The sequence below is a fragment of the Parasteatoda tepidariorum genome, chromosome 5 (genome assembly GCF_982258835.1).
Source record: "Parasteatoda tepidariorum strain Cologne lab strain chromosome 5, Ptep-v5.0, whole genome shotgun sequence".
NCBI classification, from domain to species: Eukaryota; Metazoa; Arthropoda; class Arachnida; order Araneae; family Theridiidae; genus Parasteatoda; species Parasteatoda tepidariorum.
This window is the reverse complement of record NC_141759.1, coordinates 422,543-449,280: the sequence shown is the minus strand read 5'-3', so window position 1 is coordinate 449,280 and position 26,738 is coordinate 422,543. Positions and strand designations below refer to the sequence as shown.

Sequence of the window (26,738 nt, the reverse complement as noted above, 5' to 3'; positions counted from 1 at the left end):
AAGTGACATATGACTAACCGCGTCAATTACTCAAAGGATTACACTCACAATTACTCATTTTCATACTCATTTTCAATCTACTGTTAGCCAGCAAAATGCCGAAATAGCAAGATTTGAGTATTAGGGATAAATTTGAAATGTATACAAATTTATCTTAGACAGTCAATATAGTTTTAAAAGTTAATAAAACAAATTATAAACTCTTAAACAATTTTGATTTCTTAATTTAAAATTCAGCTATTCAAAAAAACAATAAGCTAATATTTTAAAATCCTTCAGTAAATTAAAAAAATATAGCTTACGTTTAATCAAAATATTAAATGAGAGAACATTTAAAAAATATATTATCGAGGCAATTAATTTAGCTTTTATTGTATTTTCAAAATTTAACTTTAAAACCTTTTTCCCTACGTGTAAATACATCAATTTATAAAATCAGCCACTTTATAAAAGCAAAAGTCCTCAAAATGAAAATTATTTTAATCTGTGGCAGACACTTAACTTCAAACTTTAATATGAAAAGTACTATTGTTAAATTCTTTTAATTTTCCCCACAATCAAAAATATTTTTTTTAAAGATTTCTTGCTTTTTTTTTCGAAAAAAAAAATCAGAAGGAAACAGAATGACATATCAATACAACAAAAAGAAAAATACTTAAAGAATAAATAAATAAATAAAAATATACCTTCTGGTGCAATCCAAGCTGGAAAGTACATTTTACCCTTCTCTTCAAATGTAAACTTTGCATCTGCCATATTTATTCTAGCTGTGAGATCATCATCGATCTGTAATAACAAAGATCATAAATAAATCAGTGGAATACCATATAGTGTACACACCTAATAGTGTAAATTAAAACTATGTACCATTACGTGCTTGCTGCTTAAGTACAGTCGCTGTATGAGAGGATCAAGAGTGTGCAGAAAAGCCATCCCTCTGCAGATGTCAATTGCAAATTTCAAAGCTTGCGCTGTATCAACAACTATACCTATGTATGAACAGAGGTTTAGAGGAAAGCATACTCTAACAGTTTGTTTTCATGTTTTTTTATGACTGTTACTATTAATATTGGGTTTTTTTTTTTTTTTTTTTTTTTGTTTATTAATGTAAAATTTTTTCAAACTTTTAAAGAAGGTTAAAAAGTAAAAGTTCTGCAAAAAGAAACATTTCTTGCTTTTTTTCTTTTTTAGAAAGCATTAAATTGTGTTATTAATTTAAAATAAATGTGTAAAAAGTGCAAGTGATAAACAATTTTAATGCGCACCTACAGATAATCAAAAATTTAAAGTAACCTAAACTTTTATTCAAAAATAAAAAATAAAATAGAATAAAAATTCTACTAACTAAAATTTTAGAAAAAAATTTCTTACTTAACAGATTTTCATTAAGCTTTTACTGGGAAAAATAATTGTATTTTAAAAGAGATGTCACTTAGTTGTATTTTTGAAGTTAATGATATGATATGATATATGAAGAGATAGTTATAATAGATAGAGAAATGATATGAAGATATAGAGATAATGATATGAAGAGATAGTTCATATTGTGTAACTCAAAAAAAATATTTTTATACAAAATGAAAAAATAAATAAAAAATAATACAACCGAACTATTTTTAACACTTACATTTCAAACAAAGCATGATCTTCGTACAATGTATTATTTTTCTAAATATAAATGGACGAAAAACTTTTGGTTTAACAACATTAAAAAAATTATAGAAATTATTTGGAAAATGTTTGATGCAAACATGTATCTCTGAATTACATAATTTTTTGAATTACAAAAAATACACAAACATAATTTTGAAAAGCTTCAAAAGATATTTTTCTCTTGTTATTTTTATACATATTTTATGATAAAAGATATTTTATCACCATCGTATATTTATTAAACGGTAAATAGTGACACATCCTTTTTAGTAAATTATATATACTTTCAATTAATTTTTATGTCAAATTGTATTCACTCAACGTATGCAATTAACATAATAAGCACTTCATCACTATTTAAAATTCTAAGGGAGTATTAAGATTTAACTTTTCAAACTATTGATAAAATTAACCATTAACCTCCTTGGCTAAAAATACTAAACGAGTTTTTATAGTAAGCTAATAATTAAAAAAAAAAGTTCTAAAAACAATTTTAAGGATGAAGATATGGTGGTAACCTTGTAAAATGATTAGATCTAAATTTTATCCTAATATAATTGAAAACCTGTGGTACCAATTCTGTATTAACACTTTGTTGAAAGGCAATTTTACACAGAAACTATGTTATGTCAAAGACTGTTATTTTGTTATTGGATATGGTAGTAAAGTAAAACATTCTAAATAGACTTCAAAAAATTTTATTTATAATGCATGAAATCAAATTAAACTTTGAACTATTTCATATCGCCAAAAGGCAATAACAAGTTAACTTGTCATCGGTCAACAATTTGTTAATACAATAAAATATTTTGAATCTTTTATATTAATAATTTTTTATTTAAATTTAACAATCTGAGCAAATAAAAATTGTTGAGGAGTTCTCAGAAAAATTAATTTTTCTCTCAAAAATTTTTAAATACCTACAATTTAAGAAAAATATTTTTAAGATAAGATTTAAAAAATAAATAAATGAAAATCACAAAATAAAAACGCTATAGTTTCTCTGTTGCTACTGGTCTAGTTTTAAAGCCTATGCCTTGTCCATCAGCGAGACACCCCCTTTTCGTGAAATTGCCCCCCTTCTTTCTATTTAAACACTCATCCATGGAATTTAGATGGGTGATGTTGCACAGAGGAAGAGGTGCATCTTCAAAAAACAATGCTTTAGAGGTGTACACTTTCATATGAATAGAGTCTTGGACTTTTTATGGCTGTGTTCTTTTTATTACTTGCCAAAGAGGGTCCCTGGGACTTCCTCTTGTTTTTGAAAATGAGGACAATTGAAGTAAGAAAAAGACAGGACCAGATTCATACGCACCTGGAAAAAAATTAGTAAAATATTTTAATTTTTTCCAGGAGCATACGAACCCTGCAGGCACAAATTGAACATTAAGTGAGAGTCTAGTACCTTAAATTTTCCTTTGAAATGTAGAAAAATAGATTTTGGTTGCCTGTTAAAGTTTTCTTGGTGAGAAACTATTCAAACTATTGGTGTTTGCACGATAATCAATCACTATTTGTCGAAATAAAAACGAAATACTGACTTTATACAATAGAATATATTTATCTTAAAAAAATATATAAGGCAATGTTGTTAATACTTAGCTTTTTTTAATAGAATTTATAAAAAGTAAGATTCTCAAGGTCCCCCTGAGTGCCAGGGTCACCGGCACCGCCCGGATGTGTCCATGCATGAAAACAGTACTGAACTCGAATAATCATCACTCACTAAATTGGCACACCCTCAAAGTAATATAATAGAAAGAAAGTGATAAGTCATACTGCACTGATCATACGATAGAAAATTATTAAGGTGTTCTTTTTTTATTATTTGAACTGTACATAATCGCTTAAAAATGTATAGACATATTTGCATAAAATACAATTACAAACAAGAGCCCTTATACAAACTTTCTTAGGAGGTGCAACTAGGAAAATTTTTCATTGTAATATTTCAAAAACTATGTGGAAATAAAAAATTTTCTCCAAGTATTTCTGAAAAATATTTTTACAATTGCAAATCAAAATTCAAGTATTAAATTTAAGCAATTAAACCAAAAATTTCTGACAACAAAAAAAAAAATTTTTTGTAAAATTAAACTTTACATTAAAAAAAATAAAAAGCATCTTTAATTAAATAAGGCAAGAGCCAAAAGTAAAAAACAATGATTTCTCAAGTGTCCTTTTTGTTTAATTTTCTTTTCGTTTTATTTGTTTTTGCTGTATCTTCTAATTAGTTAATTAAAGCAGAAAACTGTGCTTAATTTATGACTGTGCTTACTTTATGAAAGGGAATGAATTTAATACTATGACACATAAGAAGCCTTAGTTATGGCTTTTTAAAATAATAATTATCACTTTAAGGCAAAATATAATTTTTAGTTCATTAGGTGCACCCTCTCTCGAAGTGGGCATCAATAACTATTAATAAAAAAAGAAACAGACCTGTTCCTTCATGAAGCACGGTATATAGAGAGCCAAAAGGCATGTACTGGTTAATGAGAATCAGGCTGGGAGGGTGACAGCAACAACCGATAACAGGAAGAACATTCGGATGGGAGAAAATTCTTAAGCGCGGATATTCATCATTGAAGTCTCTAGTGACACGAGGAGTTACTTCTCGAATATTTAGTATCTTGGCCACAATGTCATTGTGCTGGAACTGACCACGCCAAGTCTAAAACAGGAATTATCATTTAAATAGAGACAATCAATTTTATAAATATTGCTTAGTAAGGCTGTTTGTTTTGATTTATTTGCTTGAAGGCTTTATTTTAAAAAAAGGGTCACCAGAAAAATAAAATTGAAATATTACACTTTTAATATTACACTTTTAATATGAAAATTATTATTGTATAGTATTAAGTGCTTATAATAAGAGCTAAAAATAAAACTAGCATTTATTTTTCTGACTATGATTACTACCATCCTTACAATATAAAAATGTAGAATCTTTTTTTTTTCTTGTTCCCAATAAAAACGACTATTTATGAGGTAGCTTTTGTTTCGAACATGGTATTAGTTTCAGCCCGGGGTCCCTAACCCTATGCCCGCGTTCACCATGGCGCCCATCGATCCGTTTAGGTGCGTCTGCTGCTTGTGCCCAACCATAAAATATTTCAGCATATAAATTAAAGTCGTTTTTTGGTTCCACATACTTGTGTGAATCATTGTTTTTGACAATATCATTAATTCAAAATAAAATCACGACTTACAGATGAACACCTTGACAATTGCTCGCAAGCAGGAATTTCATCATATTCTCAATTACGAAGCGCTGGCCAGTGAAATGCAATGTCAAAGATCACATTGACTGTATTTTATATATTTTATAAATAATTTTTTTACTTTGTATGTTTTGCAATCAATTTAGTAATCATTTATTTTACACAAGAATAATAATACTAATTATAACCATATGTTAAATTAATTTTTAAAATTAAATTTTTTGTGCATTATATGCAGTGTGTATGTCTACCAACTATAAATTTATCTTAAAAAAATAAATGGTGGCCACCATTGGACCGATATGCTGGTATTTACTCTTAGGTACAAAAAGGTTGGGGACCCCTGTTTTAAGCAGTCCAACTTCAATAAAAATACTAGCATCTTTACTAAATAATTAGTATATTAGGTACTTAAAATTAAATACAAAATTACCCTCACTCTCTCTTACTACTTTAAAAAAGCCAGTACAGTTTTAAATCAATATAAATGTAGGGTTTGGGGCAATACAACGATAAGCCACATTATCAAATTATTCAGTCAACACAATTGCAATGTAAGCAATAAAAGATTTTTGAATTATGCTGTTATCAAGTGGAAATTCCAGAGAATCGTCAGGAATCTATAGAACTAGGAGAGTAGCTTATTACTATATTGCCTGAACTTTCAAAGTTTAATACCTAAACAATTTTAAATTATACAATATTTAAAATCACACCAACAAATTTATCATACTTCTCCTGAGGGTGTGACAGAGAGTTTAAACTGGAAACTGATTTCTTTTAAATTGATTCCAGAGTGGCGAGATAAAGTAGCATCTCCTACAAAACATTAAAAACACTTAAAACAAAAATTTAGCTTTACGTGAATTATTTTCAGTACAAAAAAAGATAAATAAATAAAATAAAGATAACTAAAAGTGAGATAAATACTTGATCGAGTTTTTGTTCCAAGCCAACTTTGATCCTTGTAAGGAATTTTCTTTGTATCTTGTCCAAGCTGTGCTGCCAGTTCTAACATGGAAATAAAAAATTGTATACATAAAATTTTTTCAATCAAAACTCATAGAAGTTTTGAGCATAAAAATTATATTTGACCAAAAAAAAAAAACATTTATTACATAATTTTACAAATATTAGACGTTGATATCCTCAGAAACAAGTTGGCTGACACTCTTGCAATGAAGGGACTAGATATTCCAGTCCCCTCCACCTCAGAGATAACATACCTTGAACTTTTCGCAAGGCAAAAGGCCCAGAACAAACTAAAGTGGCTGCTTCCACCTATTCACTACTGGTATAAAGCAAAAAGACCAGGACTCTCTCTATCTCTTCCTGGTGACAGGCAGACCAACACTTGCTTATCCCGACTGGCCAGCGGATACCTGAAAAGTCTCACATTTTCTGCTAATCAAAAGATCGTTCCTCTTTGCCCTAAATGCCAACAAAACTAGGCATCACCTGAGCACATCTTGAACTGTTTAGGGCTGGACTGGAACAACATTCATTCCTCTCCCCTTTTAGTTTCAGACTTCCTAAATGTCAAAGGATTTATTGATCTGGTGTGACTCCGTCAGACCAGATGGGAATTAGCAACAACAACAAATATTAGATGAGGTTGTATTTTCAAAAAATTAGATCATTTAATGAAAACTTTTAAGAAGTCTCAATAGTTTTTCTATAATTGTTTCAGAAGTATAAGTTATTACCCTATCTACACTATCAAATAATAGAAGTATTTTTTAGTGTTAAATTCAAAGGAAGTCCTTTAAGAAAAATTCATTAAAATTAAATAACTGCTTTAATTAATTGTATGTTGAAGAAGTTGCCATGTATGTATGCAAGAAGTCATCATTATATTTCAACTGATAATAAATATCCATAGTCGATGTCTCGATTGGAGGGGAGGATTTGAGATATTATAACAGTTTATGACAAGGGTGACATCTCACATTTTGGTTAAAATAAAAAAATATTTAAATTCAGCAGATAAAGTTTCTTTTTATTGTTTGTTTAGTATTTTCTTCATCTTTTAAATCACAAATAAACTTACTAATTATTTTTGATATGCTCACAAAAATTAAAAGCTTAGTCGAAAGTTCAAAAATAAAATTTGAAGTATGATCTACGACATGAGTTTTGTTCCTAAACTCCTAGCATACATCTGTGTAAGATGTGACAAAAGGGGTTAGGATGTTAAGGTGTGCCACTTTGTAAAAAAAAAAAGAAGAGGGGGTCAGAAATGTTGTAAAAAAAGTGTGATATCATTTATTATCAGCCAGGAAGAAAATAAAAGGTAGAAAAGAATTGCCTATTTTAATGTGAAATATTATAAAACTAATAGCATTATTCATAATAATAAGAATCAACTTTAACATTTGCTTCCTTCAAAATATATTTACAGATTGACTTTTCATGTTTCTTAAAAATTCAAAATTAAGCCTTGTTAGGCCAAAAAAAAAACTTCTCACCTATATATATTTTTGAAATGCAAAAAATATATATATTAACCTTATACAGATTCAGTCCACTTTACCGTAAAAGGTGATTCTTACCTAAGAGTTTTTGTGTCATTTGGCCTTTGCATTTGTCCAGAGGTGTTTCATTATATTTGTTGCAGATGGACACAAGAGCACCATTGTTAATTAAATCCTACAAAGTGTTTAAATTCAAAATCAGTCAAATTATCCAAGAATAAAATTTGATAAGAAATAAAAAGTCACTTACTTCAGCAATTCCTTGGAATCCCCAGAAGCAGGCATAATGTAGTGGAGTATTGCCATGCTCATTAACAGCATTTATATCAGCTTTATTTCTCAATAACTATAAAACATAAATAGTTCATTCTTAATAGAAATAATTTTAATAGTTTAAATATATATATGCATAGAGTCCCGATTATCTGAGTTAATGTGGACCACGACTAACTCTGTTAAAGCTAAGAGTATAAAAAAGGAAAGAAAAAAGAGTATGTACAAATGTAATATATTTAACAAATACAAAATTTATACCACATACAATTCATGTTATAATTAAAAAGCTTACTTAAAGGAGCATACTGCATGTGAATGAAAGAGTTTTTACTTAAAAAAAGTCCTTAATCGTTATTTGTTTTACATTACTTTAGCGCTTTTCTGCAGCAATGTTTCCCAATTTTTTGTAGGGAGAACAAGAAGGCTGCTGTCGCCTTTTCTTGTTGTTCTATAGATTCAATAGCGCTTTTGATAACTTTTAAACCATCTGTATGAGAGATTTTTAAAGGTTGATTTTCATCGTCACTGTCTTCATCATCTTTGCTAGATTTTTATTATTGGCAATATAAACAATCATTTTATCGGTAATCTCGTGTTTCCCGTTAGGTTGTTTTCCAGAGTGTTTGTAAAATAAAATTCTAAATTTTTTTCGGCAGTAGTTTCGAAAATAAACTTAAAAAAAAATCCTTGAAATATTTAATAGCTTGGATAATTGGGATTCTACTGTATGTATATATAAAAAACCCTAAAATTTTTATATATATAAAAATCCAAGAACATAAAACAATCAGGAAATAAGAATACTCAAATTTTGCTTTTCTCCTCAGGCAATTATGTTGCTTGGTAACCATGGTGGGAAAAATCTATTCTCAAAGGGAAAAGTTAAGAAATTTTACATCAGGCTCTACTGAGTAATACAGCGATTTAAAAATTTATAGTTTCTTTTGAACAGTAGATAATTTGAAAAAATATTCTCCTAAAACATACAGAGTGCCAAACTCACCAGTGTCCTGTCATACTTGTACATACAGTGAAAAATTAGAACATCTGGTCACTGAATATTTACGAGTGTTATAGTATCTTGGAGAAATGCTGCCAGTGCAAGAAGTCGTCCACGTGTAGGGAAGATTGAACAAATTTAACCTATCATTTATTCAATGAAACAGTGTATACCTTTAATATAATATGTTGTTTATGAAGAAAAAAAATTTAATAGAAAATAAAAGAGAATTTTTTTACAAAATGGAATTTATTCACTTCAGAAGCTAGAACAGTAAAGATGCAATATTTTTAAAAAAATCATATATGAGAAATTATATAAGAATTACTATATAATTACTAAGAATTTATCAAAATATGATAAAAATATTAATATAAAAATATTAAGTGATGCATAAATTAATTTGCTTTTTCCATTGGACTAAACATACTGGAAATCAGAATTTATACTTCGACTAACAAATATAAAAAGGATAAGCTTGCAAATTAAGGGGGTTCTTACTAAGTTAAAAATATTAATGTGGTGTGCTGATAGTTTCCTTTTTAAATTTTGTAGCTATAAAAATTTTACAGATTTTTTTCTTTCATACCCTTAATTAAATCAATTTTTAAGCAGATATTAAGAAAATAAATTAACACTAAACATACCAACACTTAATACCTTTTTCTACAATAGTTGGTCAAATGACCGGACTTAGTTTCTCAATTGAATGTATCAAATATGGATGTTAGGTAGGAAATAAACTAAAAATACTTTATTATAATTAAACAAAATAGTATATTGTCCATTTTTATGAATTACAAACACAAAGAATAAGCATTTTTAATTCATTTCTCAATTTATTTTTTACATATACAGGGTGTTTCCATTGTACATTTTCTGCAAACATATTTCGTCTAATTATTGTTATTTCCATAATTCTTATAATTATCCTAATAATAATGAGAATATATAAAACTTGTAATTCTTATAATTAATATTATTTTTTCTAAGAACTTGTGCTGTCTTCATTGTTTCAACACTTTTCTGGGTAAAAACTAACAGTTAGTTAGAAATGAAGTAAAGCTATAAAAATAAAATATAAGTTACTTAACAAAACATTTAGTTGTTGTCACTTTTTCTTACACAAACATACCAACCTAAAATTTTAGGTACTTTCTTGAAATTTGAATTGACAGTTATTCTGATTGAACTAACTACGCAACAGTCTTTGCAGAAATGTACAACTAATCGAATGCAATACGTTGAGCACGCATTACGTCGTAATTTCTGATCCGATAACCTTATAATGCAATAAGTTGTTCTCACGGGCAAATGACCGGTTGTGGTAGAAATAAGTATATATGACGTGCATTACTCGAAACAAACATATGATTACGATAAAAAACGTATGATTTCCAAATTGAAAAGTTAATGAAATAATTATACATATACAGTAAAACTTGTGTAAGTTGACCACTTGTGGTGCATTGTTTTAGTGGTCAACTTAGACAAGTGGCCAACTTATAGAGGGGGTGGGTCATTGTTTACTTTTTCGCTGCTATAAATTTAATTTTTTTTTTTACTTGACTTAAAAAATTTATTCAGAAAATATGCAAATGAATATCTTAAGAAATGCGTTTAAACCTGAATGAACTTCAATTTGATACATATAATTCTAATATTTAACTAATTTTTTTTTAAAAATTATTTCGTTAGTTATGCATGTGAAGCGTTTAATAAATATAATTTCTTAAAATAACAGAACACGAGAACATGTAATTTGAAAACTTTAACAAAATAAAATTATTTGAACACTTTAAAATTTATTTACTACCCTTAAAGATCAAAGACCATAAATAAAGGATCAAAGCATATTTCAGAGCATTCATTTATTCAAATGCTCACTATTGCGACTGGAAGAGCAACTTTTCAACTAACATACCTGTTTTCAATGAATGGATGAAAGAAATTGTCAAAAGCTGACCCCTTACAGTTTCCCCTGATGGTCAACTCACAAAAGGGTTTAGATTAGCTTTTTACACTATTTCACCAAACAAGTGAAATTTTAACACACATTGCCAAAATGACAGAAAATTTTCTGAATTTTTTTTTCTGGTCAACTTATGAGGGTTATAGAATAGAATTCCATAATACTCCTAGACAAAATTGACTTATTTCAGTGGTCAACATACAAGATAGACAGGTGGTCAAGTTACAAAGGCTTTGCTTCTTTATATTATATAGGAAAAATTTCGTTCTTGATAATTGAGGTCAACTTACGCAAGTGCCCAACTTACAAGGGTGGTCAACTTGGCAGGTTTCACTGTATGAAAAAAGAAAGCAAAAAAATTTTCTCAATTATGCACTTCTAGAGCATAATTCAAAATTTAAACTAATAAAAAAGAAATTATGGTCTAAAAAAATCAAAATCACAATATTTTACTTGAGCCCCACAGTTTCAACACTTCCTTCAATAACAAATTAATTCTGATCTGTGAAAAAGAGTTACCATGTGAACAATGTCTTTGTGTCCATGAGCTGAGGCCAGGTGAAGAGCAGTGTCACTTCCCATGTTTGTTGCATTGATTCGAGAACCTCTCATGATTAACATTTCTACAATGTTAGCTCTTCCCTGTTTGGCTGCCCAATGAAGTGGACTGAAACCATGATCATCCCTAAGAATGAAAAATAAAAAATTAAAATGAACATCTATAATAATAAAAGGAGGAGTTTGTGGATTATTTTCTCAATACATTAAAATTTGCAATTTCAAGTATTTTTTTTTTATTTTATTTATTTTCCTTATTTAATGGCATGTTTCTCATAAAATACTTAATTATAATTAAATATAGTTAAGTATTATTACATTCAATATACTTAAATTAAATTTTTTTTTTAAATAAAACATGGGTAAAATGTCATTTACATCACTTGTAACCACACATACATTTCTGAAACTTTTAATTAATTTACTATATTGTAAAAGTGTCATAGTATACTAATTCTGAAATGGTATGACTGTCCAATTGAATATGTACAACCAATTCTCTAAGAATATTTTGTTCCCCATATCATTTTGTATGTGCTTCCAACCTTTGCGTAATTACTTTTCCACACAGGAAAATTGACAATAATCTACAAATGAATCTAATTGAATAAAATATAACATCTAAGTTACAAAGAATAACTGCAATAACTTACTTATGTAAAATGTGAAAACAGTTTTTTTAACAATTAGACATTTTGTAACTACCGTCTCTACCTGAAATGCACTTAACATTGTTTCAAATTTTATTGATGGGTCAGTTGATCCCACTTTGAGAAATGTTGGTGCTGAAGCTTATTGTCGTTCTTTTTTTCACCTTAAAAGGCCATTAGGAATATTTCTTGACAACTTTGATGGCAGTGCTTTTTGCTGTTCAGTGCCATCACAGAATTGCAGCAATACAGAGAAATTCAGGGGTGTAGTGGTAAGGGCTCACAGGGAAACAACAAATCTCCACTGTTTTTTCAATAACTATCTTTTCCAAAATTTTACAGTTTTTTATTATTAGGTAAAACTTTTTTTCTTATGGTAAAACTTTTCTATAGAGAATTTGTATTAAGCTAAGCAGAAGTGACACTACAGTTAAAATCTGAATAAAACTTCCGGGTTACTAGTGCAACTTCCCGACTTCTTTCCCAATTTTTCCTTACCCCTCAGCTTAAAATTACTCTCTCCTGTATTGTAATAATTCTTGTACTGTTCTCAAAATGACTTGTGCTATTTACCATTCAATTACTAAAACCATTTAACTTTAGCTATAAACATAAAATACTGAAAATAAGACTCAAAATATGGCAACCTTTATACACTTTATTTGTGTTGCAATATTAAATTACTAAAATCGATTAATGGCTTTAGAAAATACAAAAAAATAGTAAAATTACTAGTAAATTTAAATACATATTTCAATAACAAAACATCCTAGAATATCAAGCCTGCCAACATATTGTCTTATTAACTTAATATTAGTGGAGAAATGCTCCGGAAGTTTACAAAATTTTCTTCTGGTTTAAGAGTCATATCATTATTCAGACTGAGTTTACTAACCATACATTCATCTCCAGTTCAAGGTAGCAATTTAATTTAATTTAATCCCGCCCCTCCCCAATAGGGAGCATCCGGGAAATACTGAAGTCATGAAATGCGTGTCTATATCTTATCAGTACAAGAAAACGAATAGATTGTGATGAACAAAGGAGGCCTTCAAATGAAACAACCTTAAGAGTGACCCTGGGTTGCACGGGTGTAAATGTAAAGACGTGCTGTTTACAGAGCTCCAAGCTACAACTGAAAAATGTCCTGTACTACAAAATCACAGAGGTTACATGTTCTATAAGGAAGGACAATAAAATTTGGAACACAATAAATGAACTAGAATTGCAAGTGAAGGTGTCCAGATGAAAAGATGAAACTTAACATCATGTCTACATCATGCACTACGCAGTAAACTTCCCAAAGCAGCAAGAAAACAATGTAAATATGTATGACTGTTTTTTACATACCACCAAAAGTGTAATTGAGAAAGTTCTCAATGTAAATGTACAGTTGTAAAGATCTGTTGTTTACAGAGCTAGCTACAACTGAAGAATGTTCAATAATATAAAATTACGGATGTTACACGCCCTATAGGCAAGCACGATAAAAATTGGAACATAATATATGAATATGAAGGCATCCAGATATAAAGATGAAACATAATATCATTAACTAAGCGGTAAAGAGTGAGTAAAGTTCCCAAAGCAGCTAGAAAACAAAAATTTAAAGATGAGTATCTTACATATAGCACCAAAACTGTAATTGAAAAAGCTCTCAGTGTAAATGTACAGATTTAAAAATGTGCTGTTTACAGCGCTCCCAGCTAAAACTAAAGAATATTCTGTAATATAAATTTATAGATGTAAAAGTATGTTGTGAAAGTCAGTATCAAATTAATGAAATTTGTAACTAGTTAAAGACATAGTGCATGTTGATCCCTAATGAATAATGTCTTTGCAAACAGTTTCACTGAGTTTAAAAATATAAAAATGATGCATTAATGTAAATGTTCAGACATAATGATAAATCTTATATTCACTTTAGTATCTGAATCAGTTGGAAGGCAAGTCTCACTTCAATAAAAATTTCAATTTATTGAAATCTGGCAGGTTATACCTCAAAATAAAAGACACATGAATATTTGCGATTAGGTTATAGAAGTATTCATATCATTTCTCGAAAATAAACCTCGCCTTCAAAACCAGGGATTTTGAACCAAGTATAACAGAGTCCTGATTAGTTTTGTAAATGCTTTGCAACAGTTTCTAGAAAGAAATATCTACTAGTATACCCAAAAGATAATTTATATTGAAATAATGTATATATACGGATGAAACAGTAGATGAAACCGGAAAAGTAATGCATTACATTAAATAGGTTTGTTTTACCAAAGAATCATTTTTCTTTTCCTTGAACCTTCAATAATTTTTTGTATGCCCTTTGAAATTATCTTTGTTCTCCAATGCTGTATTAGGTTGTTACAGTTTAACCCTTTTGGGAAATATGCATTTCGTGTTTGATTATAAACTGGACAGGTTATCAGAATGTTTCAAGATCTTCCAACAAACCATAGAGGTTACAGTATTTAGATTTTCAAATATTTTATTTCGATGTGATGCATGTGACTCCATGGTTGGTTAGAAATTGATTTATGTAAAAATTTATAAATGTATAATTGATCTGTACTTTGTCAAAAATTTGGTGAGTATGTCTTCCCTTTGTATATGCTTTGCTCCATCTCATTTGCCAGGAGTTCAAGGATTTTTTTGGTTAGTCTTTTCGTAATTGTATGTTTTGATTCTTCGTCAAAAAGGTCAATATTCTCTCTTTAACAAGCCTGCTTAATCAATCTATCCGCCTCTTCGTTTCCACATGTGCCCTGATGGGCTCTAATCCAATTTAGCTGGATGTTTGAAGTTCATCTGTTTTTTATACTTGAAATGATGTAATCCATCCATTTTATGAGCATTAGAAAAGCCCTGTAACCTGTAAGAGAGTCTGAGAAACTTTTTACTGTATCACTGATTAGTTGGTCGGTTATCTAGTAGATAAACTGGAGAATCGTCTAAAGCTCGGCTTTAAAAACTGAAGAATTGTCTGCTGTCCATGACGTTTCCATTGTAGTGGACTACGAAGGCATATCATATTCTAAATTTATTCAGATATTTAAGCTTTTAACCATCAGTATAAATTTCCAGTTCTGAGGTATATGAATTTCATGGAAATTGTTTCAGCAGGGTGGTGTATAGGTACTTCAGATGGTATTTGCTGATTAATTTCTATTTCGTTGTGTAGAAAGAAGTTTGATTAAGTTGCTTCAGTTTCTAATATACCATCTAAGAGTATGGTTTCTGAGAGTACTTGCAAAGATTCAGTTAATGTTGTTCTGTATGCTTTAGTTATAGCCAATAGAATTATTCTTTCAATTTTCTTGATTCTGTTTAACGTCCGGACCTGTTCGTTATACCATATTTCCGCCCCCTATAAAATTACTCTAAGCCTACCGTTTCTATAGATGAATTTCTCGATCTTCAGGCCAATTCCCCAGTCTGCTCCAGAAATTCTGTTTCATTTGCCTTGAAATTTGATAACTTTAGAATAAATTTGATATTTTTAGATAGTGGAGATGAGGTAGCTAAGATAGTTAGCTGTGTTAGGCTAGAATCCCAAATAATCAATCGAAGGTTGATTCCCGATATTTTAACCGATCATTTTAATTGTTGGTTTTCTTGTGTATTTTTTCTACTTGGGAAATATAATTGCTCCTGTTTTTTGAATACTGACTTTGTTCTTTTTCCCAAACAAGATATTTTGTCAGTATGGAAAAAGCCAATGGTCCAAGATTCTTTGATAATGTACCAGTGATCAAAATAAAAAAGCAATCAGCAAAAGTTATTATTGATTTTTGCAGATGTCTTTGGCTGTCAAAAATTATATTTGCAATTAATAACCACAGGATTGGCCTTAGGCTTGAAACCTGTAGGACCCCCAGGTAGAGCATTTGTGTGATTGTTTCATCTTGGACATCATAAGTAATAAATCTATCTGTCAGAAAACTACTAATTAAAGGATCTTGAGCTTTCGGTATTAACTTTCATATGATGGAAAATGTTATAAAACACATTGATTCACATATTCAAACAGAAAATCAAAGATAATTTAAAAAAGTCATTTAATCGAAAAATAACAACACATGCACAACCTATACTTTTTCGTAGTGCATGATTTAAAAATCACATATCACAATTCGTATTTACGCGTTTTAATAATATGTTAATAATCATACGTTAATAATTTATTTTAAAAAAATGTTTTAGAGTTGGAGTATATTCTCACTAAATGTTGAATGTATTCCTACTTGAAGGGTTGAGCTGAAAGGGTTTTATTCTAATCATTTTCTACTCTTCAAACTTTTTATAAACTAAAATATTTAACTTGCATTCATTTTAAAAACTAGAATATTTTTTTTTAAATTTAATTCTATGAACATTAAAATTCTTTAATGTTAAAATTAATGTTTAAATGGACTTTTGCTTTATGTAATGTGATAAAAAAAAATGAATTTTCCCATTGATATTATTTATTTCGGATTCAATTATCTAATAAATTGATACTGATTTTCTGATTCTATTTTTTTTTCTTAAGTAATCAGTTTTTAATTTTAAATACGTAAAAGAGTTTAATTTTATACAAATATATTACAAGGTTAACTGACCAAAAGAATTTAGTGCCTAGAACAATGATCTTTACATAACAATTACTACCTATAACTACTGTCAACATATCTGTCTAAATACTTGGGTATGCAGCCCTTCATTGGTCAATCTGCTGTGCATCAGTGGCGTAGTGAGGGGTGGGCAAGGGAGGGCATCATGCCCCGGGCGCTACTCACAAAGGGGCGCCAAATGGTCCGCAAAGCAAAAAATTGCTGTATAATTTTTATTTTTATTATAATTGATTTCTGAAAAACATATTTTAATTTTAGTGCCAGTGCAATATAATAAATGTTAATTTGTAAATAAAAAGGAATATTAATAGTCTAAATCAAACTGTAATAATATATTCATAATAGAAATGGCACGTCCTTCCTACTGGCAGGGCTGACTCAACCTGTGTCTATCAGCACTTTCTTATGGCATCTACGCTGTGTAGTAACATAAATTATCTCCTTTCTTGATTTGCCTGATAAAATAATATGTAATAATAAATATTTGAAGTGTACAAAGTACAAACATTCTTTCTTTCAGGACAATATATATTTTTATTTCCATAAACGCAATGTAGCTTACGCTTGTTAAAACGATAACAATAACACTCTAATGTACTTATATGTACAGTCTAATGCACTTATATGCACACGGAAAAAGTAGCCGAAAAATAACAACTAAAGGATCGAAAAGAGACACACAACAAATACATCGTTTTGCCGTTTCTAGAAAAGGACACAAACGCTGTATTTGTTGTGTGCCTGAGAAATATCAGTATTAAAAAATAAACGATTCCTTTTTTGTTACCTTCCGGATACTTTTTTTCGTGACTGTACGTATCTTAGACACGACAGGTTGTGGAAGTCGGCAACAAATTAGGGAAATACCCGAAATATTAACGTTTAAGTCATTTTGTTCGTGTATTTTTCAGTTTTGCATCCTTGTCATCGCGCTCTGCTTAGAATAAAAATGAAATGTTATTAAATATTATATTTCATAGGTTTAATGTTAGCATAAATTCTAATGTATATTTCACTGTGTTACTACCTTTCAAGTTCAAGGCATTCTTGGTAAGTAATAAAACAAATAATGAAGCCATGTTTAAAAACTAGCACTTCAAGTTGGTACAAAAGTAGGAAACCTATTATCTTTACTTAGACTTGTAGCTCAGTTTGATCCGCTACTAGCAAATCATCTTAAACATGCCATATAAACTCTAAAAACTGTCTCATATTTGTCAACACAGATCCAAAAGGAATTCATTCATCTTCTGGCATCTACAGTTCGAAATCAACTAATAAACGATATCAAAAGAAATAAATATTATGGACTTTTGTTTGATTCAACTCCTGATATCTCTCACCGAGAACAAATGTCCCAAGTTGTTAGGTATGTAGATGTTGATTTTATGAATAAAAAAGTTTCCATCAAAGAATCTTTTTTGGGTTTTATTGAAATACATGCTAAAGATGCAGCCTCGATCGAAAATACAATTTTAGTTAAATTAAATTCCGATGAAATTTCATTAACAAACTGCAGACTACAATGTTACGATAATACTGCCGTGATGGCAGGTCACAAATCTGGCGTTTAACAAAGAATAGTGGAAAAAAATCATAAAGCATTATCTGTAAATTGTGATAACCATTCATTGAATTTAGTGGGAGTTACTGCAGCTAAACAAGATCAAATCGTTGTGACATGTTTTGGAATAATTGGGTATAATATGAAAAAAACACAACTACTTCGATTTAGTAGGAACAACATATGACGCAATGCTAAACGAATGGAATTTAGTTGTTGTTTATTTAGTTATTGTTATTAGTAGTTGTTGTTATTTGTTTTAGTTGTTGTTGTTTATTTAGTTGTATTTAGTTTCAATAACTTTTCTTTATAATGCAATAAAATCTAGCGAGCAGCTATTTAAACGATCGAACACTTCGTTTGTTTATTTGTGGCTTGAAGTTAGGCTCGCAGAAAATGCCGTTCATGGGTTAAATTTAGTAGGAACAACACAACCTGTGACATAGGCTATATTATACCCAATTGAAAACATATATCTGTTTTTCTCATGTTCAACATTACGATGGGAATTATTAGAAAATGTTTTAACAAAAACTGTCAAACGTGAATCTGAAACACGATGGATCGGCGGAATACAAGCGGTTAGCGTTATCGTCGATGGGCTCAAGAATAGAGTAGAACAATTAGAAAAATTAGCAGAGGCCATTACCACTACAAGTGACACCAGAAGTGAAGCAATAGTTCTGTTGCAAAATATACTAACTTTTAGTTTCATAACTTTAGTTCATTTCTGGTATGAAATCTGGAGGAGGATTGATCGTGTGCAGCTCAGATTACAAGATCCTAGAATGATCTTGAATCATTAGATCTTGAATCATTTCAATGATCTTGAATCATTAGCGACTGAACTACCCGAAATTTGAGATAAGCTCCGTGAAGATGCAATAGAAAAAGCGAAGTCTCTTTGTGAAGAATGGGATATTGATACAACAATACGTGTAAGAAGACGCCGCAAAATGCTTGGAGAATTGGCTAGAGATGTTGGTCTTTACACAGAAAATGAAATTTCTCGTGTTATGAAAAGCGTTCTTGATCGCCTCCAACAAGAAATATGTACACGATTAAGTGACCTTAAGTTCAAATTTGGAATTCTACTAGACATTGAAAATTTATTAAACGAGGATAATGTTGATAACGACCTTGAAAAAAATTTTACAAATTTGGGTGAATTTTACTATACAGATTTCAATGGAATAGAACTCTTTATCGAAATATGTGACTGCAAAATGTTACTCCGCAGTAGATAAGAAATTGAACCTAAAACTCCATTAGAATTTCGTACTTTTATAATCTCGTATGGAGCTGAGAGTGACACTTCAAATACTCCTGACTATCTCAGTATCAACTGCTAGCTGCGAACGTTCATTCAGCAAATTAAAATTAATTATAACATATCTACGATAAACGATGGTTCAAGATCGCCTAAGTGACCCAGCATTAAGTGTGGAAAGAGAAAAATTTGAAATAATCAACTTTGATGATATTATTGATAAAGTTGCTTCATGAAAAGCAAGGAAAATTTATACATAGTAATTAGTCTTATTAGTGTATTATAATCATATTATTAACAAATATATGTATCCCCTTAGAGATAATAAATATTTACTTTTTTATTGTTTTAAAACTGCGTGTTTTTAAAATATTTCCTTATAAATAAGTAAAATAAATAATAGGTATCTTTTGAACTAATTCTAGATGATCATATACAATTCAGAATCTAGTCTTGTTTTCTCAACTGCATTTTTTGTCACAAATTAAAAGCCTAGCTTGAGCCTATGACTTTATTTATTTTGCTTTATTTATTTAATAATTTGGGAGTATATTTTACATATAATATTATATGGTTTTCGAATGGGGGGGGGGCGCTGAAAAGGTATTGTGCCCCGGGTGCGAGTTAAGCTCGCTACGCCAGTGCTGTGCATGGCATGTGGCCCTTCACTTAAAAAGGCTTTGCACTCCTACTCTAAAACTTGCTTAAATATGAGTATATGCTGCACAGTAAAAATTAAAATTTTTGATTTTTTAACTAACTTTTATCAGATGGAAAATGTTATAAAACACATTGATCCACATATTCAAACAGGAAATCAAAGATAATAGAAAAAAGCTATTTAATCGAAAAATAATATTTATAGTAATTAGATAAAAAAGAAAGTAATTTTCAGTATTTAGAATAGTAATCATAATTTAAATTTATATGTAACTTGAAGAATTTACGTCTGACAATGAAGTAAAAAATTTCTAATTATACATCACACTTTACAAGTTAAGAACTACATAGAATTTAATTAAATGTCAACTTCAAAATTCAGTCAAGTTTACATTTAAATTACAAACAAACTCACTAAGTTTAGACAATTTGTAAATGAGCCCAACATCAACAATTTGATGCATTTAATTTGAAGAACTTATTATAATCAGAATTTATAAAATAAATTGTTTTTTGATAGCTTATGATATACTCAATATTTGATATAAAAATTTTAGGATTATAAACTTGAATTATTATGATTGCACTTTATGATTATACTTGAATAGAGTTTTCCTAAGAAATTTATGTTAATTTTTCACCTCTGACACCATGGAATTGCCCAGTAAATAAGTAATAGACATTTTGAATATTGTGTTTCTTTAAGCCTTTACGTTGTAAGTATTTTTTTGCTATGTCATGCCTATAAAATAAATTTTTTTAGTTCTTTCAATAATATAACTTAGTTCAGTGAGATTTTATTCTAAATCAAATAGAATATTTAATATTTTACAGAACTATTTAGCCAAAAGAATTTTTTTTTTAATTAATAATTTTCAAAATCTGCATTTTTTATTTTATTTTAACATCATTTACAATCATTATAATGCTAATTTTTACATACTCATTTTAATGTTTCCTCAAAAATTATCATTAAGACACGTCTGTCTTTTTTCATTTTTAGTGAATCAATACTCGAAGTCAAGAACATTCATCAAAATACATTGCTAACTTTATGAAGGGGATATTTCCTTACTACAACAACTACAATCGCCAAGTTGCCAAATAAACTTCAAACTTGCTAATTTTTTTTTAAAAAAAAGCATGTAGATGTTCGATGGGGGTGGCTACGAGTTATGCCTTTACAGTTGGGTTTGTTTCCTGTGATTTTTTTTTTTTTTAGTATCTCGCAGGTCACTGCCCAGAACTTGCCAATACTTGGCAATTATTCTGCCACAGATCACGATACGGAAATCTCCCATTCATGAAATAGCATAATTATAAATGTTAAAAGCTCTTAAATGCTGAAACCCCCTCCCCCAAAAATAAAATCCGACAGGCAAAGTCTTTAAATCAAATGGGAAGTGGAAATCAAATTCTTTCTACCTAAAGATGTTAAGCAGGATAAAAACATGTAAGAAAACAAAGAAGACTATCACACTTAGCAGGATGAAAAGGATAACAAATAAATCAGTGTACAGTAAAATAAACACAGGAAAATACAAACCCTTGATTCAAATCATGTTCGGTGTCATCTAGCCAAACTCGCACTTGAAATGCGTTTCCTTCTCTACACCAATGAAATATATCTTCCATAACTAATATATTTTATATAATACGTATATAATATCGTACAACTTGGGTTAGCAAAACAAATAAGGATCAGCGTTCAGTTAAGCCAGAAATTGTCACAATAAATGAAATGAAAAGGATAAAATTAAATTTTTTAACTATCAGTTAAAAATATAAAATAAAAATAACAAAAAGATTTTTTCAACGGTTATAGGAATACTTCTACTATAATTTATTTTAAAACACAGGTGTAAATAGTCTCAACTAAGCCACTCCTCTGTCCTTTGACATTTGAATCCATAAAAGGAACTTTTAAGAGCCCACTCAATTCAGAAACATATGTGGGTGCGCCTCATTGTTTTATTTTTCACGCTTCTGGTTGTCTATTTCTGTTTCAATCAGAATGTTATAACTGAAATTTCGAAGATAAACCTTATTTTTTAAATCTCACCGAGACGTTGCTTAGCAGCCGCGACTTTAGTAAAGGTGTTTTCTACACTAGGGAACGCTGCAAGCTCGGGACTGCCTAAATTTCCGGGTTACTGTTTCAGTTGTATTTTAAAGCCATTTGGCATCATTGTGTTTTGAGATTCTTGCAAACAATGTATTTGATTACTTATTACTTATGTTTACAATGCTAACAATACTTGTGTTTACAATACTAAAAGTGTTAACACTAACGTAAGATGGTGCACAGCTTGCAACACGAACAAACAGTAATAAACAAATGGAAAGAGGCCAAATCAAGACTGCCAAAAAAGCGAGTTATTCAAAATCTAGCAACCATGTAACCTTTTTCAATAATAAATAACAAAATAACTAAAACACATTTTCACTCCAAACTCCCCAGAATTACATAATAACATTAATATCTTATGAAAGACGGCAGATTTGAGCTCAGAAATTATCTAATTTATTTCTTTTATTGAAAACAAAATTATCCGTTTGAAAACATCGCCTAGCAGAATAACATGTAGTAAGCAGCTGCAAACTTTTTAACCGGAACTAGAGTAGGTCCCGAGCTCGAGATTGTTATTGTTTACATTTCTATTGAAAACACCATCCATAGATCGGGTCTCTATCTTCGTAGGAAATGGTAACTAATTTTAAACCATAGTTTCTGGTTTCTACTATAGAATGGCAGCAAGAAGATGATAACGTCGGATCAATGGGCTTTTCGCATTGCGATTGACTGTTGAATATCACTCTTGGTTGCAAGAATTTGAAAAGTTATTCGCGATCGCAACGCTCCAGTACGCCCTCTAGGGGGAGCCTGTAAACATTAATTTATCACGTTTTCATTTAGTTCCATCAAAATCATTGGCAGAATCAGGTGCCATTTTTCTTAGCAAATAAAAATAAGAATTTCCCTAAGGAAAAGACGAAGAACTTGAAAAAACTCTCCAGAATATTGGGATATCTTTATGACCCAGAACACGCCGAATATTTGAAAAAAAATTTCTCAAATTTTTTAACTTCTATTATCAACAAACTTGCAACTGATAACTTCCGATATCGCTACCGCATACTGTTAAAGATGTGTGTATTAAGGTAAAATGCATTTCTTCTGTCTTTAATTCATTACACATTAAAGTGAAGTCAATATTGCTTTCGTAGTTCCAATAAATAAATGTGAATTCAGAACGTACAGAACTGTAATAATTATAGAATATTATTCTTCGTTATAGTATATATTTCTGTATCCATATAATTCGGAAAACAACAATAAAAAATTATCCAAATTACTTGAAATAGTCCCATTTGTGCTGATTCTTAATTAATTTTTATCGTTTTCTTGGTAAGTATTTTTTAGTTTTGAAGGAATAATTTCAACTAGAATTCAGTTATTCGCGATCACACCGAACTATAGGGGGCGTTGTTGTATGAGACTAATACCTGCGATTTCTATATGAACAGTCATTCATTTACTTTAGAGACGTCTTTAATGTAGCGTGTAGCATTGCAACGTTCCTTTTTTATCGTGGCTTATTAAATTTAAAAAAGAAAAATGTTTAATATCCTTTCTTATGCAAACGAAAGCAAAATGATATCTCTTTTTTTTAGAGAAGGAACACATCGGAAAAATATTTGCACATAAACAGAAAAAAATACGTATATTCTTATAAGAGTTAAAACCTAATGCCCGAAAAATAGTTTTACTAAATTTAATGATATAACATGAAAGGCCTATTTAAACTTTACATTCCATAGTTTTAAGAATCATATTAGTTCAAAAATTAAGATGAACAAAAAGTATACATAAGCCTCATAATTTTATGAAATTTAATTTAGTAAAAAAGGTTTTTTGACAACAATTTTTATTAAAAAATTTCAAGTTTCAATAAAAATCATTATTTAGAAACTAAAAAACGTAAAATAAAGAATGCTTACGATACAAAGCAAAAAAGAAAAACCCAATTCTAAAAATTCCTTACATTAAAATTAACAACTTTCATGTTTTTTCTTTTTTGATTCCTAATCGGACGCAGAAAACTATCATCAAATAAGAAAAAAATTACTTAAAAGTAAAATTTTTTATTTAATAAAAATTAACACTTACCTGCTTTATAAATCAGAAGAATTCCAAAATAATTTGTTCTTCGATTTTTGTTACCATTTTTTAGTGGTACGAAAATGCGTCTTTGGGATTTGCCAAAAATAGAACAAGATGCAATTTTATTTCTTCAGGAGCGAAATATTTTGCCCATTGTCCACCGAAATCCGATAAACTACTTTGATTTTAAATAAAGTGCTTTATTTTATGATTTGTCGCAAAAATTTTGGTGTACATTGGTGGCACTTAAAAATCGCCAAATCTGTAGTTACGGTGGCGTTATTACGTAAGTACCGAATTTTTACTCCATACTTTTTTGAATCATATTACTTCAAGCATTAGAATATGCAAGAAGTATACATTAGCACATAATTTTATACCATTTAATTTTTCAAAACAATTATTTTAACAACAATTTTTATCAAAAAATTATAAACTAAAAAACGCAAAATAAAGAATTCATAGGATAAAAAAAACGATTTTAAAAATTCCTCATATTGAAATAAAAAACTTCCATATTGTTTCTCTTTTTATTCTTATAGTTCTTAATCAGACATAAAAAAGCATTCTGTAGAGAACAAATAAGAAATAAAAAAACTTTATAAGCTAATTTTTTATTATAAAAATCCCCTTACGAAAATTTAAGGTTGATTTGAGGTATTTTTGAGGTATTAAGGTTGATTTGAAGTATATTTGAGGTATATTTAAGGTTGCTGAGAAAACAGCAATAAAAATTATACCTCGTAAAGGTTGTAATTAAGGTGTACGAGGTTGTTTTATATACATTTCAGCTTGTTTTGAGGTTGTTTAAAATTCACTTCAAATCAACCAGACTGATAAGGTCATTTTTAAAGTATACCAGGTTGATTTTCTTACACTTGTATTAAAAAAGGTATTTTTTAGGTATAAAAATTTTTACCTTATTTCAACTAAAGAGAGTGAGGTATTTATTGAGGTATTTGAAGTCATTTTATTTATATCTAAGCTTATTTTCAGGTTGTTTTAAATTCACCTCAAATCAACCAGACTGATAAGGTGATTTTTGAGGCATAGGGGGTTGTTTTTCTTACACTTGTAACAAAAGAGATATTTATGAGGTATAAAAAAATCAACCTTATTTCAATTAACGATATTGACGAGGTATTTACGAGGTATAAAAAATATACCTTTTTTCTACTAAAGAGAGTGAGGTATTTACGAGGTATAAAAAATATACCTTATTTCAACTAAGGAGAGTGAGGTATTTATTGAGGTTAATGAAGTCATTTTATTTAAGCTTGTTTTAAGGTTGTTTAAAGTACACTTCATATTAAATAGCTCACTTCCCAGAGTTCCGTGCGAGCTGGCAAATGGCGTGTGTGTTGACAATCGAAAGTCTATTCGAAATTCGGTAAGTGTGCTTGACATTTATTAATTTATTTTTATCACTTTTAATCAAATATGCTTCAATTTTCAAACCTAAATTTTATTATTTTTGTTTTAAAGACGCGTCTTCATCTTAAATAATTTAAGTTGGAGGATATTCTCAGAGGCTATTGTTGTAGGCTTAGCAATAAGAGAGAACAATCGAAATATTTCTTGCCGCTGTTTAGGGTAACGTTACTGGTGAATCGTTACTGCAAGCAACGCGCAGTATATTTTATTGTTTGTAATTTATTCAAATATGAATAATAACACTGCTGATTAACATGCAATTTCTTTTTGTAGTATTATATATATATATATATATATATATATATATATATATATATGTTTACAGAGCTTATCCACAGTTTCCTGATATTGCTGAGATGACCTAGGCTGTAAATAGCACATGTGCAGCGGCGAAGAAGAGGCTATAGCAAGCTACTGCTCAGCCTTCCCCTAGGAAATAGTTCTGAATTTATACCTAAAAGAAAAAGTAATCTCTTCTAATAAACTACAGAATTTATGTAATTGTTAATAACAATAGTTTGCTAGATATTTGATAATTGAAAACTAGTAACTGTACTTGCTCACTTTTTCATGTTTGATCACAAAACTGTTATTTTCACTACATGTTATTTTTTCGCAATTTACTCACGTTAATTATTTACTAAGCAAATTGTTATTACTTATTAGAATATTGAGCAGAATTAAATTAATTCCGATTTCAAGTTTATATGACAAATTGTTTCAAGGTTATGAGCATTTTTATGCAACTGTTTATAGTTCACTACTTCAAAAATTTGCGAATATCGGAAATCTTAAATTTTTTAGAAATAAGTCAGTATAGTATGCAATTTTAATCCTGAATTGAATAAAATCAATTGCAAATAAAAATATTTATTGTTGAAAGTAATATGCATTTTTTAAAAATTTCATCCTATGGGATGTGTATTTATATTTAAACAAATGTTTGTAACAACTAACTATTAGTTTTATTCTGCTCGGTATTATAAGTTATATAGGAGATATTATACTCAACTTATTTTAAAAGTATTATTCAAATCATTCTCTCTTAGACATTTTCCTCGCATAAAATTACTCACAACTTTAAAATAAATGCTCCTTTTCTATTCGATTGAGGGTAAAAAAAGAATAAAAATTGGTACATAACTTTAAAATTTTAATTTATTAAACGATTGTTGATTCTGGATTACATTGATTAAAAAATATTAAAATAACTATTTTTTAAGAA

The 26,738-nt window shown here is 29.2% G+C and overlaps 1 protein-coding gene across 1 annotated transcript in view; it reads right to left on the bottom strand.

Moving 5' to 3' along the window:
- Ilk (integrin linked kinase) overlaps positions 1-22,066 on the bottom strand; it is a 43,369-nt gene extending 21,303 nt beyond the window's left edge. The window contains exons 1-9 of the mRNA XM_087163096.1: positions 21,461-22,066; positions 11,122-11,287; positions 7,605-7,700; positions 7,433-7,529; positions 5,811-5,891; positions 5,614-5,699; positions 4,099-4,330; positions 868-989; positions 687-786 (exon numbers count right to left, since the gene is read on the bottom strand). Coding sequence (XP_087019222.1) covers positions 687-786; positions 868-989; positions 4,099-4,330; positions 5,614-5,699; positions 5,811-5,891; positions 7,433-7,529; positions 7,605-7,700; positions 11,122-11,287; positions 21,461-21,549 — 1,069 coding nt within the window. The 5' untranslated portion in view covers positions 21,550-22,066. The remainder of the gene's footprint in view (positions 1-686; positions 787-867; positions 990-4,098; positions 4,331-5,613; positions 5,700-5,810; positions 5,892-7,432; positions 7,530-7,604; positions 7,701-11,121; positions 11,288-21,460) is intronic.
- Between the last annotated feature and the right edge of the window lie 4,672 nt (positions 22,067-26,738).